This window comes from Anguilla anguilla, chromosome 5 (genome assembly GCF_013347855.1).
Source record: "Anguilla anguilla isolate fAngAng1 chromosome 5, fAngAng1.pri, whole genome shotgun sequence".
NCBI classification, from domain to species: Eukaryota; Metazoa; Chordata; class Actinopteri; order Anguilliformes; family Anguillidae; genus Anguilla; species Anguilla anguilla.
Genome location: NC_049205.1, coordinates 50,423,784 through 50,444,552, shown reverse-complemented (window position 1 = coordinate 50,444,552; position 20,769 = coordinate 50,423,784). Strand labels below are relative to the sequence as shown.

The following is a 20,769-nucleotide window of genomic DNA, read 5'->3' as shown; positions in this document are numbered from 1 at the left end:
TTCATTTCCCTGTGTTGCATAATAATAGCAATTTTCCACTAAGCATAATTCTGTTACGAATGTTAACGACTATCACCGTCTAATCTTAGAGTAATTCATCGGGTTCTGACAAACCAAATTTTCTTTGTCACCAAAAAATACAAAGGGTATTCAAAGGGTTGAGGGTATTCATAACCAAGTTTGGAAGAAGAAGGTTTCCTCACCATCTGTCTCTACATTTATTTTCGCTGACAGACCAGTTATAATAATACAAATAAAAAGAAGAATGCCGTATTTGGTTTGCAACTTATGACGCATGTAAAATATGAAATATGTGCACACACAAATTCAGGCACACATAGACATGCACTACACACAATCTAGTGCTCACAGGCGTAGGCGAATGTTTTGACCAGACAGCAGGTTAAGATTCTCTAATGTGCCTACGCACACCGATTCCCAGCAGCCCCTAGTGTCTCTTACAGGATTTTGATTGGTGTTTGTGTCCAGTCGCATGTCCAGGAACTGAAAGCTGCTGAAACCATTTCTGAGTAGCACCATGGGGAACAGAGGAACTTGGGAGGTTTCCTGTGCTGTGCAGACACCCAGTCGGTAGACGTGGCACTGTCCCACATGTTGTGAGCCGCTGGCGATTTTAAATGACCATAACCCAAAAAGATGACCAGTCACATCAGGCCAGGTTATCGTTGTCTGACAACCGTTCGCTCAATATACAGTATTTCAGTAGTGTGGCTGTGTACAGTTTCATTGGCATCCTACATTTGTAAGACTGTCTGCTAAATGGCTGCAATGTAATGCAAGGGGTTAAATTCTGAATTAATTCTGAAAATGACTTCAATACAAAGGTCATTAACCCCGTTTTCATACACAGCTAGTCCATAAAACTTTAAAATAAGTTGAACAGCAACTCCTGGTGATTAATAACAGAAGTCTGGAGTGGCCACTGCAACCCCCCCCCCCCCACCACCACCTCCCCTCTGTCGCCCCCGCCTGAGAGAAAATGGGCAGGACAGCAAAGAGGAAGGGTCTGAAGTAAGTTCTGCCAAGCTAAGCTGGAGGGAGCTTAAAGACACATGTCCTCAAATAACCATATTGAGTTTCAAAGTGGCCACCATTAGTGAGCTCTCACTGAGAGGCCCCCATACACCCTCAGCACAAATTTCCGTCACGTTGCCACGGCGAGTTCAATTCCCAGCCCAACTGTCACTGCTGGAACGGCGCTAGGCTCACTCAGGAGGCTCTGCTCAGTCGGACTTCATTTCAAAACCCTTCCACTCTTCAGAATACACAGCCAAGGATTTTTCATAGCACCTATATGCCTTTACGCATACTGTTCATGTATCTGCCTCAGCAGAAAGACGCAGACAAAAACACAGGCAACGTATGAAGGCAAATTACCTTTAATGAGGCAAACAGTGTAGGTATTTGATGACCCATATGTTTTTCTCTCTATCTCTTCTGTTTTTAAAAAGAGAATAGGAGATAACTAAAAAAAAATGAACCATGGTACTTGAAACAGACTAATATGAATATTATTAAATACTATATGAGTATTACTAATATTAAGAATAATATGAATGACTGCAGAACAGTCTAGTGTGATTTTTTTTAAAAAGTGATTTAAGGAAAAAGGTCCAAATAAAATCAACTGTTAAACCATGTCCTAATCAAACTACCCAAGAGATATTTTCAGTGAAATTAATACAACTAATGTAAGAACTTAAGCCAGAAGATTAATATTTTCCAATTATACCGGGGCACATGCTCAAATCAACATTTTATTTGAAGGCTTGAGAGGGAAAAAAACGAAACGCTCTTAGGAATAAAAGTGATGGGTTTAGCGCGAGAACTGGTGGGTTAGCGGATGTTACCAGTACATTACCGCAAAACAACAAATAAGAAAACAAGAATAACTGCGCCAACAACGTTAATAACGATAACCATGACACCGCTGCCCACGACTGATAATGAATGCCTTTCCAGAACGCTTCAGGCAGCAAGCACAGCGCTGAGCTTCTGTGAGATACCAGCGCCATTTCCCCCTCTATCCATCCCTTTTTTTCCCTCACTCTCTCCCCTTCTCACTCCTTCTCCCTTCAACAGAACGCAAGGCATGCTGCAGACTGAAAGGGAAGCGAACGAACGATCCTCAATTCTGGCTCTTTAAATCAACAAGGTCGACCGTACCCGTCTACATCTTAGCCCTGCTGCTAAACGGAATGCACTGGAGCTGGAGCTGGCACAAGCACAGCTTCTTTCACTGAGTTTTTCCAAATGGCGGGCCTGACGCGCCGCTACATTTATTTCACATGGGGTTTAGGCAGAGGATCATAAAAATTCCACCAACTTTATTAAAATGGCTGCTGTGCATCAGGTAGGCACAATGCACTGGTGGCGGTTGAGGCGTGTTTCCACCTAACCCCACTTCAAAGTGTTATGAAATCCTCGCATTGGAAGAAAAAGGATACAGTAAGTGACTGGTTTTAATTCCAGGGTTGGTGCAGACTCTGCAATGTGTTACGAAGAATTCACTAAACATTCTTTGCCCTGCGTGTCATAATGCTGGATAACCACCGGCCCCCAACGGCACAAACTGATAATGCAAGATGCGTCCAGGTGAGCTCGTTTTAATTGTGAAACTGGCCGTCCAATTGGTGCCCAGCTGTCTTCGCCTACCACAAAACAAAGCAATTTCAGAGCGGATGGAAGGGCGCCAGCCGGGGGCGGGAGGGTGTAAATGATGAGACAGAAGGTCACCGCTTCACTCCCCCGCCAAGGCTTTTACTCCGTCCTCCACCGTCTACCTGCAATCCCAGCATGCTCTGAGGCTGACACCGAGACGCATCACACAGACGTGCTTCTCCGTCTGCTTTCCACTCACTCCAATTGCAGAACAGTGCCCAGCCACGATTCCACTACCCTGCCTTGGCTGTACGAGCCCCGTTCTAATGTGGCCTTAACACTGTGGTTTTGTAGTTCCACCGGGTTGAGTCTCACCTAGCGCACAAGAGCTAAATGTGCATCTTCGGAGATTAGCCGTTCAGGGAACGCCCACACCAGCCGACAATATGCTCCCTTCGTTTGTGAATAGATTTTGTTATAAATAAATCTGAGTGGCTGCTCAGCACTCCAGCTTGCAATGGAGGTGGAAATCCTGATGCTCGTGTTTTCATTATGCCTGTCTTTAACGAGGCGACCACAAAAAGAGACAGGAGAATGAAGCTGACTATGAGTGCTTTCAGCACACAGGTTAGGAGCTAAAGGTTACTGTTGCTTAACTCCTAGCATGAGCTGTCAATAATACGTTAAGGGGGCTGAGGTAATCTAGCTAAGCAGTGTAAAAGGCTTTCTGGCTAAGGCATTTTAGCACAGGGAAAATGCACGTACTCGCACTCGACACGCCTGAGCTCTGGGTGACTGTTGTTCAAGTAGCAGGCTGACAAGCTGCTGGCCTGGGTCAACTAGCAGTGGCATCGAGTCTGACTCACCTCAGGTATACTGAACCTAAAGCTAAGGTGAGCCTGTGGAAATATGGTTCATATTACTACATGAGAGGCAGAGAACGGGGGCAGCTGTTACTCTAAAATTACAATAATGTGAAATAACTGAACATCCCCTCCAGTTCACAACCCCCCTAGCAACTCTAAAGCCTGTACTGCTATGCTGTCCACTAGTAGTTATCTATAGTCCACTCCTACTTTGAAACTTCCACATCCAGAAAAAACATAATTTGTTGGAGGGAGCACATGCCAGGGAGACTCATAGTAGCAGGTAGCTGCAGTGACATGACAGATATCTAGCAACAGCCCAATATTGCTTTTTTTCTGACTCTAATCAATGGACAGAAGATGAAGTAGTTGAAGCTGGTAGAGATTTGACAGTGCTGTCTGCTCCCACAGCACCTGCAGTATCTGGTGTGGCTAGGGCCAGCACTCATGTTGCTCAGAGACTATTTTAAAATGTAGCTGTATATGATGGATAATAATTTACAACATCTAGGTCAGTATTGTTTGTAAAATATAGGCATGGTTATAAAAAGAATCAAAATATTATTTTACTTCACTATTAATGATATGTTGAGGTGAAATCACAAGTTGCAGCTGAACATTGTGCTTTAAAAGAACAATGTCCACCTGCAAAACCATAAATTAGACAAGAAAACTGACATTTTCTCCCGTTTTAACTGCTGGTTTAAGCCAAGCCCCCTTATGCCAGAGCTACAGACAATTTTCTGGTTGAACACACATATCTCTATATACCCTTACAAGTTAGGGCCCAGCATTTATACTCTTCGGTAATGCTTTTACTCAAAATGCTTCAGTAAACATCTCGTAGTGCAAATTAATAATGTGCCTAATTCACACTGAATTATCTTGGATAAGTATCTTAGATAATATAATACATCCAATTCCTTCCCAGTGTGATTGCGTTGTATTTTGTTTTGGTGAAGAAGCGCGTGCACGTTCGGTTGACGGAAGCTCCAGGTGTGGTGCAGCGGCACGGTGCACGCCAGGTCTCACTCTGCTGGCACGTCGCTTCTCCGCTCGCCGCATTCTCAGAGAAGCGCGGCAACCTCGTGCGCGGAGGCATGAAATCCCGGAGTGCACTGGCACAGCTCAAGCCCGGGGCTGTTTGGCCTGTCAAACACTGTGGCTCCTCGAGAAGCTCTCAGCCACCCACATTTGAAAAGCATCAATAAAGCTTTCAAAAGGCACGCTTCCAAGAGCTCTCTTCCTCAGAGGCAAAATAAGATGCAACACTGTCAGCAGAGCTGGACCAGGTGCCATCAAACTGTGAACACTGCACAGCCCTGGAAGGACTGTAGGGAACCGTACATACGAAAATACACTGTCACTTTATTATGAATATTTGATAAATGCAACTTATGTGCAAACTTAATTACTTAACTGTCCCTTACATTGCTACATTTCTTGATAAGTGCATGAATGGCAGCCAAAAACTGTTTTTGTGTCTCTATATGAAATGTTCTGCTGTGATTTAATCTACAAGTGGTGCATACAGCTAATTAACTCATTTAGCTAGGGTAATTGGTGGAAACAAATACCTGAAAAGGCACCGACCCTCCAGGACCAGAACTGACTGCGAAAATAGAGCCCAAAATGTGGTGGAGTCAACCTGAACATGGATAATCAACACTCCTCTGTGACATTAAAATATGATTCACACAGACAGCGGCTTTGCGATTATTGCAATAGTGTCAACATGCAGTTGCTCTATTCTTCAAGGTGAATGAACCTGCAGGTGACAACCAAGCAAAACCTCAGGTGTAAGGGTTCGATTTTTACACCACAGCATCGTGAGAGAGCTGTCACGAAGGCTGCCACTGACTGTTCTGCTTCAATGGACCGTGACAATACAATCACAAAGCAGTCTCAACGAAAGCCAAATTAATATTTTAACAGAGGAGAAAGTAGGAAACTCATCCAGTTGTTGTTCCATAACAACATAATTGCAAATTAGCATAGGGCACTATGAGAGCATATAGAATTGCTTTCATTAGATTTCATCTGATTTGATGAATTACTGTCAAGCTGCAGCAATGGAAAAGAAAGAGCCCTGACAGACTGGCCTGATAATACTTTAGCATGGTTTATTGTTGTTCCATACAGGTCTGTGTGAGAGAGTGTGTGTGTGTGTGTGTGTGTGGGTACAGCCTATATCTAATGCACACTGGGTTTTGTAACACTCATGAATATTTGCTATTCTCTGAGGTAGAACTGATACAGGAGTCATGAGATGCAGAGAGCCCCCGGCTGTGTTGGCACAACCTTCCTGAGATAATCTTTTAATTTGTCCCTGCATTTGCATGCAGTCGGAGGAAGCGCACACCTCAAACAAAGTGCGGATCTGAGGTGCGCTGCTGCAGTCTGATAGGACGTTCCCACAGGCACAATCCAGCCTTATCGGGCTCCAGACTCCATCAGCACGTTCTCTTGTTCACTCTATAGGGTGGAATCAAATATCTACATGGAAATGAGCATTTTACATATTAATGCTGTTATTACTTCGAGATTTAAATACCGCCTTGGTTACAACGTCGCAGTCATCATCTCTGTAAGGCATGAAGACGTATTCAGGTCTATGTTTTTCTGGTAATAAACTATGTCCCCTGTCACGAACCAGAGGGCACACGTGACACTCAAACACGCTATCATTAAGCAAATCACTTAGTAATTATTTTATCTGAAATGAGGTATGACAACACTTAATGTAGGCCTAATGAAATAATTAAAATTATTACTTCTGCCTCAAAGCTAAAAATAAATGAGTAATAAATACAGGGTAGTGCAAAAGTCTCTATACAGTGAAATCTAGTTAACTAAATAAGCAAGGTGCTAAATGTTTCAAATGAAGACCAATGTAACAATGTATTTAGCTCATAGCTGTAGTTAGCAGAAATAGCCTATTTACGTTATTATGTTTACGTTTCATTTTTTATATATTTTTGCATTATTTAAAACATCCAGTACAGTTACTTCTTGTTTCACCCTGTATAATATGAGGTAAAATGCTATAAGCATATGCATCATTCTATATTAAAGAAAGCTTTGAGATGAAAAAATGCACATCATAATTACTCACAATGTTTTGATTTCTGTCTAATGTGTATTAATGTATTGTGGATACATTCTGTTTTTTTAAGGAAATGTCTTCTTTGCATAAAAGCTAATTTATACTTGTTTCCTCAAAGACAAACATTCCAAGATATTCCATATCATATTACTTGTATTTGTCACTGTGTAGGCCTATTGCATAGTATTACAAGTAACGTAATATTTTAATCTGATGATGCTTTAAGATTTTAGGAATGCATTAATTAAACTGCATGATGATTTATAAACAAACTCCCAAAACTAACTGTTAGGCATACCTAAATGTCAGCATTGTATATACCTATAAAACCACAGGAGAATATGTCAATTTAATTTGATCACAAAATACTTTTGAATTACGTACCTGTTAACTACCTATGCTAAACATGTTAGTATATGGTTATTTAAAATGTATTGGTTGTATCACAGCCTTGTATTTAGATGTAACCTTAGACACAGAGTTCATTAAAACAAAACAATAAGGTTTTGGCTGAGCCTCCATTATTTGAGTAAAGTATTCTAAAGTTTGTGCTGGCATACACAGTACGTTTTATTTATCATTGCAATGATGGGGACCTGACTGGTGAGCACAGGATCCTGGCACACAGGGAGAGACAGAGAGAGAGAGAGACAGAACTCATATTGATGGGCCTGCTGGCTGCTGATCTGATCTTTGAGTGATGGCAGGGAGTTTGAAAGGCACTTTGTCCAATTAGAACTGCTGAAAATTTCCACCTGTCCCTGACAAAGATGAAGTGGCTCTCTGAGAGGACACCATGGAGCAGGGCCAGGTGAGAAAGCCCAAAACATCGCTGCCAGAGCTCGCAGCAATTAATGAGATTTTCAACCCCCAATTCACCCCCCCCTCCAATACACCCATAATATGAAAAGGCAGATAATTAATATTCCTACACAATTAAAACTCAAGATTTGTCATTATCTGTTTTAAGGTTGTTCTGTATCTCCACCTGCAGGATGGTTTTCATGGGAAGGCTTCTTCGGACTTCCGGAACGTTCTCCATCAAAGGAAGCAGAGTGATAAGGAAAGAGAGGAGCCGTGTGCTCGAAGTGCCAGAGGGCCAGCTGATACTATGGGATTTACGTGAGGAAAAGCGTATTTATGAAGCTGCAGTGTGACAGCATCATCTTCTGACAGCGTGTGACAATATGCATACAGGACCACAAATGAGCATTCCCTTCTGAACAGCAGAATACCAGGCTGAAAGACACATCAGACATACAAAGACATCCAGCCTCTTGAGTAGGCTGCCAATATTAGAAAGTTAGGCAGCATGAACTTTACTAGTTAGCCGATCATTACTAGTAACTCTTTGAGGCAAAGGTTAAAAATATGCTGACCACATCACCTCTACTACAAAGTTAAAATGGGAAAGAGAAGACATTTTCTGCATGTAAATGCACAATATAATGCTTTATGGTTGAAACGAATGAGCACGTATAAATTCAGAGACCACAAGTTGAGTTTGACTAATGCAGACGAAAACAAACGATTTGATCTGCGTGTGAAGTAAGGTACTCAAGGCAATTTGAAAGATGAATGAACGTGTCAAATGCACCCCGAGAAAATTGCATCGATCAAATCCACGTGTGGTCGTGTCTTGGTCGACGCAATCTGAAACCACACTGATAGTTATGTAAGTCTAGCCAGGGTATCCAATTCTTACTAGGTGTAACTCACATTACCAAACACTGTTTTTCATCTGGTCATTGGGTTCATATCTTCATCGGGTTCATATCTTCATCCCAGCACAAAAAAGCCCTTTATCAATGAGGGTATTCTTCAATAAAGAATCTTGATTAGAAATCGTGATGAACGTGACAGCAAACCCATGCCTTGGCTGACTCTTATCACATGAAAAAGATATCCCACTCTAGACTGGCAGGCCATCATCAGGGTTTCCATTTTGCTATTTCCGTTGTAGCTATTTTGAGTCCCTCACTTAAAAATGGCATTTTAATAACCTGACATTGTGTAAATGATTACTCCTTAACTATGGGCATTAGGAAAAATAAAGTGGCAAATATTGAGAGTGAGACAAAGCTGTGCAGAGGATGGGTAACTGACATAATTGATGCTGAAGACATGTCAAGTACTAAATAATTATTCAAAGCAAATTCCTTAACAGTTTCCCAGAGTTTTGATTGGTGTTGCTCTGGCCTTCCAGTTCAACTGTGAAACACCAACGTCACTGTGACACACTCACGTGTAGCCTAACCCTACAGCCAATGAGCAGCGGTCTCTTTGATTGGGTGCCCAATCACCAATCAAGCCTCCAGTGCTGAAGACATTAAATTGACAACGGTTCACTTAATTCTACAACAGAATATGAGGGTAATAATCACTTCTGTCTTGTTCCTTTTCCACTGGAGATACTCTTTGTGACTTTGTATGGACGAAGCACTATATTAGATCTGATTGCTTTGAGGATGCATCACTACGATTTGATCCACTGTGTTATGCACTGCTGAAGTAAGTTATGCATTGCCATAAAAAGTGTCATACACAACTAGTTCAGATTTGATGGTTATCAAACCACACTAATTCTCACACTTTATTTGTAATCAAATAAATAGTACTCCACAGAAATTGATTTTAAAAAGCCAGCATTTTATTTAAAACTGGGTATTCATTACAATGCTTAATGTCATCATGATGCCCACAGATTACACATGGCAGCAAATGAATATAGGCCTACATCAGCAGTAGCAATTACAACCCCCTGCTCTTTCAAAAACCAATAAAAATGTGTGTTCGTGGGAAATCATTATTTCTTTTTTATCTTGAGCAGATACAACTATTTCATTATTTTGTTGAAGCAAACATTCATCCCTGCATATATGCAGCAATTTAATACTTTATTTCATTCAAAAATTAAGGCTGAGACAGAATATATGATTATTAATTAGATCAGATCAGCAGTCCGATGCTTAGTTTTATTATCTCTATAAATTATAAATATTCATGAATGAGAGCTTAAGTACCCTTCCTAAACTAACAAGAGTAGCCTAATTCTGGCTATTTCTGAATGCAAATCTCTCTGCAGTGAGTCATTATTTACACACAACTGGACTAGATAGTGTTTTCAAAAAATCAAACATTGAAAATGACAAATATTTTAAGACAGCAGTTAATAGCATTATAACTACCGTTTGTTTTACCTAAATTTAATCTACTTGTAAATTAATGCACTTACTGATATTGAAATTCATAATGAAAAACTGAGACAATTGTACAATTGTACCCATGAAATAATAAAATCACAGGTGAAGCTAATTATAGCCTAACTTTTATATAAAGCTTGTTTTGTTTTAAAAAATCTTTTGTTTAGCACAAGAGGATAAGGATTTTTTTTTCCATTTCAAGCCATAATCAGTGTGACTAACCCTTTTAAGCAGAACAAACAAGATAAACAGCCACCACTTTAAACTAATTTGCTACAGGTACCCAATGGGTACTGAAATCATATGCTTCTCAGCTGCAATATTAATCTCATAATTAACACCATTATTTAAAGGAAAGTGGGACAGTTGGCTCTCCATGTGTATTTGTGCTTTGCTGAGGCAGGTAGAAAACAGATAGGGTGACAGAGAAGAGACCACAGATGAGAAAGTACAATGCAGCGATCTCAACCCCCCTCCCCCACAAGGGAGGGTTCGAATATGGCTCACGAGTCAACTGTTCTATGGACTGTGCTACATGTCTCGCCATTAATACCATTATCAACACTTCATTCTTGTTCATTGTTATTCAATTTGTAAAGCAAACACAAACTAAAATTGTTATATGCTGTATGTATTATATATACATATAGGCTATAACAATTACAAACAGCATCACCATTAATAGAAAAATGATGTAAATATGAACATTTTGATGTGGTTACTGATGCTCCGATCCTGAATTGGAATCATTAGATATTGGCAAATACTGCAAGCAGCATGGCAACAAAAGAGCCTAACTATCCATCATCAATTTAGCAAAATTTCAACATTTTTCAATAAAATAGCATCAGCTTATTGAGGACAGTGCTTTTGATCACAGCAATAAAACAAAATCCATGTTCTTATTTATTTATATTCTGCCCACCATAAGATAAAAATATGTAATAAAGAAAAGTATTTATTTTATTACTTCCTGGAAGAACTACGAGGATCAACATGAACAGGCCCTTTTAGGCAGCAAATGTATTTTATCCACTTAAATAAGACTTCAAGTTTACATCCAACACAGCTGAACTCAATGACTGCATTAGACCATTGTTCCAATTTAAGCACTAAATTATGTTTTTCCCACAGGGCCACATTAAACACCACACAAATTGGAGAGGTTGGAATAATTAGTTTGTTGGTTCAGCACTCAAGAAATTGTGTAGAACATTGCCAGATTTTTATCAGACGATGAAAACGGAGTGTGATCATAATCTGTATTCCACAGTCACTGGGGTGTTTGAAGAATTCAGGATGACAAAATGGAAGACAGATTTGATTGCATGCATCCGGTGCCTATAAGGGATAGATCCCTATCACTTTATTTATGAGATTATGCCTTTGCTTGTTAATCAAATATCAAGTCAGTACAAGTGACACTGATCTCCAATCTTCTAATCCTCTGATCTCCTTAAACTTTTTGTTTATTAAAAGTATCAAATGAACTTTGCTGAGTGCAAAATAGTGTATCGCTGAAATATTAAACTCTGGCACCTACTTAAAGATGTCAACACGAACCGCACCACAAGCAAAGCACAACACGTTAAATATAAGACTGGTGATTTATTGGTAGCAATGATATGCATCATATACACAACATACAACGTAATATACAACATAAAACTGACACCAGCTGATTAGGCATAATTATTATCATTAGTAGAAGTAGTAGTAGCATTAAGTGTACTACTAGTAGTAGTGGTAGTAGTACATAGCAGTGGTAGTAATTTACAAGTAATGGCTTACTCAGCAGTTTCTTTTAAACTTGCCTATTTTAAATCACTGCAATAGAGTAAAATATTCAGGCACCAGAATAGGGTATGCCAAAATATGCTCTGCCCAAGCCAGCCAGCCAGCCATAAGGTTTCTACAGATGCTGAAGTCCGTTACAGACCAGATCATTTTGTGCTAGCACACCAAAGGGGGTCGCTAGAGCATAATAAGACCAAGACATCCGGCTGACTGAAATCCCTCCCTCTGTAAGCAACACTATGGCCAAATATGTATCACCCTGCCTAAATGCCACCCATGCACCAAATTTATCCAATGGGACAATCCACACAATAGAAACAGTACAGATGCGAAACACTCAATTTCTGTTTGGGTTCCACCAACTCCTTTGCATAGCATATTCATAAAGTAATACGTAACTGACTGGATTTTAGAAATAAAAAAAGAACAAAACTACTAATGCTTCTTATAGGACAAGACAGCTGAAATACCTAATGAAACGGCCAAAGGCAGTAAAGTCCAGGGCAAAGAAAGCCAGTAAATTTTAGGAAACTGCTTTCCACATGCTGCTTTATGCTCAACATGTTCCTTTATGAGTAAATAAAAATTGACATCTCGTAAAGAAGTATTTAAAGAAGTGTTAAGTGGCTTCAAATGCTTTGGCCCTGTATTCATGCTAAGGCATGCTCCTGGTGGACTAAACTGCAGATAACCTCCATTAAGTGAGAATGAGGGCAAGATTGCAGAGATTCTCAGTGGCTGCAGGTCAAACACTGCAGGTTCTATGCTGTTGCCTCTTTGTGCTTTAAAGATACAACCTTCACATGTGTTAATGTCTTGGGGATTACATAAATGTGTATGTGTTTCATCTCATTACACGCATGCAACGTGTAACCTTTGATAAAAGCTTGTTTCTGAAGAAGGAAGAAAAATGGTATTGTCTAAGAAAAGGTTATCAAGATCTACAACACATGTCCTATTTATTTATCACCAATTACAGCACAAGAACCTTACAAGAATAAACAGTACTCATGCTTATGTCTTCAGAAAACATAAGTGATGTTGGCCAATTTAAGTGAAGACCACCGTATAACCGCAGCAGTGGAAATGATGTGGGCCCAAAAACCCAAAAATGTCAAAACATCAATGAAATGCACCAGGGGAGCCAAGGGAGTCCGGATTCAAACGATATTCAATGATCCCTTGAGTCCCCTCAACACCTATAACTCCCGCGTCACCACGTTTGCATCCCAGTAAATCTGTAGTGTGGGTCTACGAATTGCAGGTCTCCGGCGCATGTGACAGCGTTGAGCGAAAGGTTAAAAATTCTTCAAAGCACCCTATCCATGCATCTAGAGGATTTCCTCCCCTTTATATTTCAGATAACTTACTCAGATATTAACTTCTGTAAATGGGACATGGATCTGAGAAGTCTGCTGTCACCGGAGATTTCACATCAAATCCGGCTTCTGTCACCAGAAGACTCTTGTTTGCCAGCCCCACTTCTGCCACTTGTGAGTTGCACTCCAAAATAAAACTGTCCCAAAAGGGCGCAACTTTTCAGCTTGGTTTAAGAGAAACTGGCTTGGCTGACTTTATAAGCCCAAACACCCAGTTTAACCAATAAAAGGGGGTCACGATTCAAATATACAACATTACTTTCATTTGCACAGTTCTTTTCTTTTCTGCATTTCTACAATGTATGTCAGGATTTCAGGAAAGACACTTTTGAAGCGCTCTGAATGGACATGCTGACTCAGCTGACTCAAAATGTTTTGTTTACAAGTTTACAATATTCAAAAATGTGTGTACCACATCCTGTCTGTGCATAGGCATGAGAAACTTCAACTATGTTCACTTAAACAGTGCAGTTCAACATTGTATCTTGGGTGCTGGCTCTTACCAAACTTTCGATACACAGCTGTATGTTTGTAACTAGTAATATATGTATATATTATATAAACATGTAAGATGTATATATAAATATATAATGTATTATAAATATATATCATAATATATCTAAATACCTACTAGATAATAATTAATAGAACAAAGCTCCATGCCTGTATTCATCTGTTATTGCAGGGAGCAACTGTACTGTGATTCTGAATGCAATATTAAAAAGTGAAAGAAATGTAGACCAAGCAATAAAATAAAGCAACAGATGGAATGGTGCGATATCAGCACCAGTGCAATGCAAGCGGATAACTGGAGGTTACTGTATAATTCAACTGCCTTGTGGTGCATAACACAATTATTTAGTACATTGCTGTGTGTTAGAGCATTGTGCCACTCAAGTGGACTCAGTGGGGTTGCTGATAAAGCCTTGATGTAATGAACAAGTGATCTTTCACCCATTTACACCCAGGGGTGAAAAACTCCTTTCTTCCCAGCACAAGCAGCAGAGGTTCAAATAAACAGCAGATGACTGAGTTCAGTGCTTTATAAATCCTTCTGAACGAGATCTGAATACCCCCTCATGAAAAACAGTCCCGCTGCATATTCTTTCAGTGCTCTGTTAAAATAAAATTTGTGCACTCTAACGAGAGCCCAACAGCTCCTCTCGTTAGCCAGGAAGCATGGAGCCTACCGCTGTAGCAGTGTAAGGAGCCTACAGACCTGAGGCCACAGGCTCATTACTGAGATATCAGCTGGCACCGTGAACATCAACATGTGTCAGCACCACAGCCCCAGACATGCGCACACGACACACACACACACACACACACACACACTAAAATACACATGCAATCACACACACACAAACACTCACTCACACACATACACACACAAGCACACACACGCATGGACACACCCTCTCACAACACACACACACAAATACATACACACATGCACACACACACACAAATATGCACTGCACCATAAATCATGCAGCTACCCCTTGCACCCACACTCTTATGATGAAAAATAAAGTTTCAGTGTTATTCCCAGGACCGAATGACACATAATTTTAAATATAAGAATGAGTACATTGAGTATGAGTCTAACAATGAAATATAAGTGAGACAAATACTTTAACCACACTGACCTTAAATTCTCAAAGGTTCTTTGATGTCATTCTTAAAGGCAATTTAATTACCACAACCCTTATTTGTAAGTTGGCTGCCCTTGGCCAGACTGACTTTGTAACTCATTTTACAAAACATTCAATTACACAACAGGTTATTTTTTGGGGAAATTCAGACAGAGTACCTTGAGGGGTATAGTCACTAAGTCAGGCCTGCCTGTTTTTCCTGGTTCAAAATAGGGCTTATGTGTTGGCTGTGTGACAGTCGGTCCAGCTTTACTACCACTGTCAACCCAACGTGTCATCTCCCTACATTTACTGTAGCCACATTCAGAATGTAAAGTTCTTGACTTCGAGAGACCACCACAAGTCTATCAAAAATGAAATGTGTAACAAAAATAAAAAATGAGAACAACTTCAATATTTATTGAAGGGTTACATATTGTAAGTGCAAGAACTGGGTGTAAATTACTGCGTAGCTTATACAGAAAGATTTACACATTGTAAGGAGGTCATCCTACAGGAATACTGGAATTTGGAATTGAAATGCATTTGTAACATTCATTATGTTACATTCCTTTGTAACATAATGAATCTACACAAATGCCAGCTTACTGTATTTAAATTATTTTTATACATTCAATCAAAGAATGCTTGCACTATAATTTTGTCACTATTGTTACTCTACACATCATTAAATGCTTTTCAGAATTGTATTTCTCTGTTCAATCAGCAAAAACAGTGTAGGTTAACACAGTAGAATCCACTTAATTGCATAATGGATTATTGCATAATTCAGGTATTTGCATAGAATTGCCAAATCCTGCACCATTTCTCAGTCATTCCATTGTAAAGAGATTGTATATTTGCATAAACCAGTGTGTATTTTCATAGCATTACAGTATGTCCAAGTTACATTGCATAGTTACATTGCATAATGATCTATAAATATGTTAAAGATTGGCAGATGTGAGATAAATAAACTGACAATTGACCTATACAATCACACAAAACCACAAAAATTTGCCAAGTCAGGCAGTTGAAAATCACACCGATAGCAGATGCTTGAGTGATACCCACGGTTGGCAATCTGTCTGTTCCATTCTTTTATGCAATTAAGCTGATTCTACTGTAGTTAATTTAGCACATAAACTTGCAAGTTGCATGTAAACTTGGAAGCAGTCAAAACTTTAAAAACCTGAAATGTAGTATCATTCAGGACGATATTGTACCAATTAATTTATGGACCATTTCTAATTGTTTTAAACTTTCTCCTAAAGATGGCTTAGCTGGCTTGAAAAAAAAAACATTTCAATGGAGGAAAAACCCTGCAATCGTTGTCACATGTTCATCACACCTCACTGCCACCATAAACCTGCACTCTCTAGATATTGTTGAGCACATGATATCTGGGAATGTGACAGCCTCCTACTATGCTGCCTTTGCAGGAGCCCATCACACGCTACCAGCTAAGACTTTCCGGCACTTTCTGCCGAGCCTGGTTTCGAGGCCTCCATGCTCCATCAATCTCCTGTCAGGGCAGTGTAAACACATATGCCAGTCCAGCCCACAGCAAGACTCAAATAGAACTTGCAGCGTTGAAAGTCTACTTAAGTGCTCCATAATGACAAGACCAGAGATTTATTTATTTCGTTATTTATACATTCATTCATTCACTCTTTCATTCATCCATTGGGGGGGTCAACACAGTCATAAAACTGCCAAAAAAAACTTGCCAATAAAAACCTGCCAAAAAAATCTGCCAATATAGCAACCATGGATACCTAGCCTATATGAATCTCAAATGGCTGTCTATTGAAAGCCAATATAGGTCTTGCTTTAGGGTGTCATTGAGTAGACACAGACAGTGCAGATGCATTGATATTTGTGGTATGCGGATCAGGCATCCACATGATCTAAAGGTTGATAAACATGCACCCAAAGACTTCTACACACTCAACAGTTAGTACAGTAGACTGAAGCGATGTCTTTTGAGCTGCCCCCTGCTGGAAGAACATGGTCACAACAGCCCAGGACATTTACCTCACAGTATAACACCACGTACAAGAATCTTATGTATAAGACACTTATACGGTATTTTACCATTGCTGTTTTCATCTGCCAGACAAACTGATGTGTTATGAAGAAGTAGTCCTCAACAAACAGCCATAGCTCTTCATTGTTTCTGGCTAAATAAACTGACTTGAAGAGGAAAACCTTCAGAGGATAGTAACTTGTGCCCACAAAGTAGCAGAGTTGTAGGCAGCTTAACTACAACAGACTCATCACCTGAATTACAAAAACACCCGAGTAGTTTAAAGTATGTTGAATATGTTGTTTTTTAATTGAAAGAGGAAATTGGGAATTTAATTTAAAGAGGCTTGTCTGTATTTTTTTTTAAGTCAACCTGTTCGTTGTTGGGATGGATATGCACCAAGTCAAAGGCCCCTGTGAGGCTCATTTTCTAACACTTTTCCAACACTAACAACTTTGCCTACTATTCGTCCATGTAGCCTACTCAAACCGCAAATGTTTCCTTCACAAATGGAGATCAGCAATAACTAAAATCAACTTATGATGCTATGTTTGTGAGTGGAAACACATTTACTTGTGAATCAAAGGACAAACATTTATTAAATTCAGGCCACCCTTAAAAAATATTGTTACACTGTAGTTTAACTGACATACAATGCAGTACAAAAGAGTTCTGCTTCATGAGTGCTGCACATGAAGTTGTGAAACGGTACTATAATCGCAGTCATTTAAAAAAAAGGGGGGGGGGGTGTCCAAAATATCGCATAATACTGCAGTCATACTGCAAGTTACAATTATAACTACAGTTGAACTGCAGTTAACTTTTGCAAGGGGAAGTGCAGGCTACATTTTACACTAAATGAAAATGAATGAAACCGCAGTATCTACCAACAGTATCTCACAAGAAAAAGAACTGAAAAGGTCTTTAAAGCCATCCCATTGCACTGCATAGGTCCCTTGCTTTTTCTTTTTTTCCCCCCAAGAAGTTACATAACACGATCCTGTCTTTCTTTCTCCACCCAGTGCCCTCTGATCTTATGCAAAAGTATGGGTCAGAGCGGGTTGGGAGTGTGTGTAACCTAGGTTGCACGATACAAACCCCGATAGTCACACCTGGACATCTTCAAAACGGCATTGTATTCATACCTTCTTTGCCCCTAATTACACAAATGCGCATCGTCTACAAACTATTAAAGGGAAACCACATCCTTGTTCTGTAGCGGCAACATGAGCAGCCACAAATTCACCTAAAAAAACGGCAACGTTGTTGGCAAATGGCATATTTGTGCCCGCGTAGAGAAACTCTCTCTCGCGCGCGCGTTCTCTCTCCCTCTGTCTCTAAACCTGTTACATAACCAGCTTTCATTCCAAATGAAACGTAGCAAGCTGGCTAGGTAGCTAACAGATTAAACTGTGCTTACAATGGCATAATAGGTTAAAATAAATTAAAATGACGTGTGTTCATGTATGAACTTGATTTACACTGAATGCCACGGTGTAAAGCTGCATTAAGATATCACGCTTCTTCGCTATATGATACTACTTGCATTACTGGCCGGGTTAGCTAGCTAGCAAGTGAGCTACGTATGCTATACGGAGGCTGTCTGGAGGGGGTGTGGTTACACTGTCTGTACTGTAAAACACAGACAGTGCACATTCAGCCATATTTTCTATGAGTGTATGAAAATTTAAATAGCTGAACAGGCTTTACTGTTAAAAATATATATCCTACTGTACTTGATCTCCAACCTCCCAGCTGCCATATAGCCTACAGCAGCCTACGTTCGCAATCATCTGTCAACGACACGATAAGCCTTCTACAGATAAACGACGAGTTCAAATCCGCGCTTGAAACAAATGCGTCTGATATTGTTGCTGTGCACATATCGACAGTTTGCCATCTCTTGGTCATTCAATAATGTGATTGTGCAAAATAAGTGATTAACATTGGGCTACTTCCAAGTGACAACTTTATGTAGCTAGCTACTTTTCAAAACTTAACTTCCTAAACGGTGCAGAACAGCCTTAAACATTTATTACGGTAGGCTACGTTACACGTCGGAAATTCATTGTACCCTATCTATCTAGCAGGCGAAAAACGTCTGTAGTCTAACATTTAAAATATTGCTCTCCTGATGATTTCATTAGAAAGTAGCCAAAATTCGTGCAGCCAAGCTGTTCAAGCTATTCTGTCCTTCGCAATTGCTGTTCTCATACTCCACGCTCATGAGTAGACATGTCAATTGTATCAGACGCTACAGCGGCACTTTCTACGTTAATTGTACAGGCAGCTGTGAAACTTTTGTCCCCGGCGGCTGAAACGGGACTTCGAAACAAATAAATGAAAAGGAGTGACTGTTGTCTAAAATGTACGTTATCGACACAAGTGCTCCAAAGCAACGCGACAGCACTTTTAAGTTGCCGCACCAGCTCGCTATCTAGCAAGGCATTTTCATTCTATGGCTCATCCAACATTTCACATATTCGCAAGAAAATATTTCCAGCCTACCTCTGTTGGTGCTGGAACAGGTTTGCCTTCGTACTGGAGCTTGCTGGTCAGCTTTTCGGAGAGTCTCCAGGTTTACCGGGGTGTCCCTGACCGGGGTAGCCGGCTCCGAGGCGCTGTTGCCCGGGTCGCTTGCTGGATCAGGAGGCGATTCCATTTTTGTGTATTTTGTTAGCTGTCGTAATATTTCGCGACTGTTTTGTTTGATTTCAAAGCTCCGAGACTTCTCCCGACTATCTAATTTACAGACAGTAGAACTATCAAATGTCAATGTGCGAGTGTAGATTGAGGAGGGTGTGTGGGTTCAGTCGTCCACTGGCAGCGCTAGTGAGAGCTACAGTCAAACAACTGAAAGGGGAAGGTTGTCAATAGCCGAGAGAATAGATGAAGCTGTGAGTGGATGATCCCCATTCGGGGGTACGGCACTGGCACTGCTCAGCAATAACTGTCGGGGATAATGTCGAATTACAGTATGCGTCTCTCTAGCACGTCCATGCGATTTACTCTAAACGTGACTGATATCAAAAGGTGTGCTACTGCTACTGATAATGACCAGTTGTATAGAGCTGTAGCCTATATGACTGATAACACATGAAAGATAGTGTCATTGCAGTTGGTCGTGTTTCTCACACACGTTGGCTTATCTTATTTTCATGTTAAAGACATGTTAGCTCAAGCGAATAAAGTGCAATTGGCTACATATTTTAAGATTGACAAATGATATGTCAGCTAAGATAGCCAATATTGTTTCTTGTAACTTGAGCTGATTTTGATATAAATAATTTTAATGGCAGGCCAAGATTGTGCAAGTTTGAATTAATGACTTTCAGACAGTGCTTTGTATGTGTGAGTGACTTGGAATTTTTGTACGTTGAACACGTGCTTTTGTTCAGATCCACTTTAGCTGAACTTGTCTATGGCTACAAATGAGAGCAGCCTATGTAAAAATAAGGTAGCAATAATGATTTGCCTCAGAAGTGAAAAAAAACTTCAATTCCGTGTTTTAATATCTTAAATGGTCTACACGTATTTATTTTACAAACGCTTAACTTAGACACTTGGAGAAGTGTAGAGGCAGTCAGGGGTAGCACAGTGGTGTAGTGAATAGTGCTGTCGCCTCAAGAAAATAGTTTGAATCCAGACCAAGGGCCTTTCTGTGTGGAGTTTGCATATTCACACTGTCCATGTGGTTTCCACCAGGTACTCTGGTTTCTTCCCACAGTCTAAAGACATGCAGTAGGCTAATTGAAGGCTCTAAATTCCCCATAGGTATGAATGTGTGAGTGAATGGTGTGTGGGCCCTGTGATGGATTGGCGACCTGTCCAGGATGTATTCCTGCCTGTGTCCCACTGCATGCTGGGTTACAGATTCTGTTGGTATAAATTACTACTTCTTCCAAGCATGATTTACAAAGAAAGATTATTGTTATTATTATATTGATCATATTTAGCAATAGTGCACCCTACAAAAGAAGAATAGTACTCTAACACATGTATACATCTCACAGTTTAATTTCAAAGCCAGAAAATAATTTTTTGGTAAATATGATTTCTGTTGTGTCACAAATTACATTGATAAATAGCAGACTGTGGATAATGAAAGTTTTCATTCAATATGGCTCTGGGTA

At 40.1% G+C, this 20,769-nt stretch overlaps 1 protein-coding gene across 1 annotated transcript in view; it reads right to left on the bottom strand.

Moving 5' to 3' along the window:
* LOC118227768 (nuclear receptor ROR-alpha A) overlaps positions 1–19,298 on the bottom strand; it is a 212,837-nt gene extending 193,539 nt beyond the window's left edge. The window contains exon 1 of the mRNA XM_035418630.1: positions 19,145–19,298. Within this exon, the coding sequence (XP_035274521.1) occupies positions 19,145–19,298 (154 nt within the window). The remainder of the gene's footprint in view (positions 1–19,144) is intronic.
* Between the last annotated feature and the right edge of the window lie 1,471 nt (positions 19,299–20,769).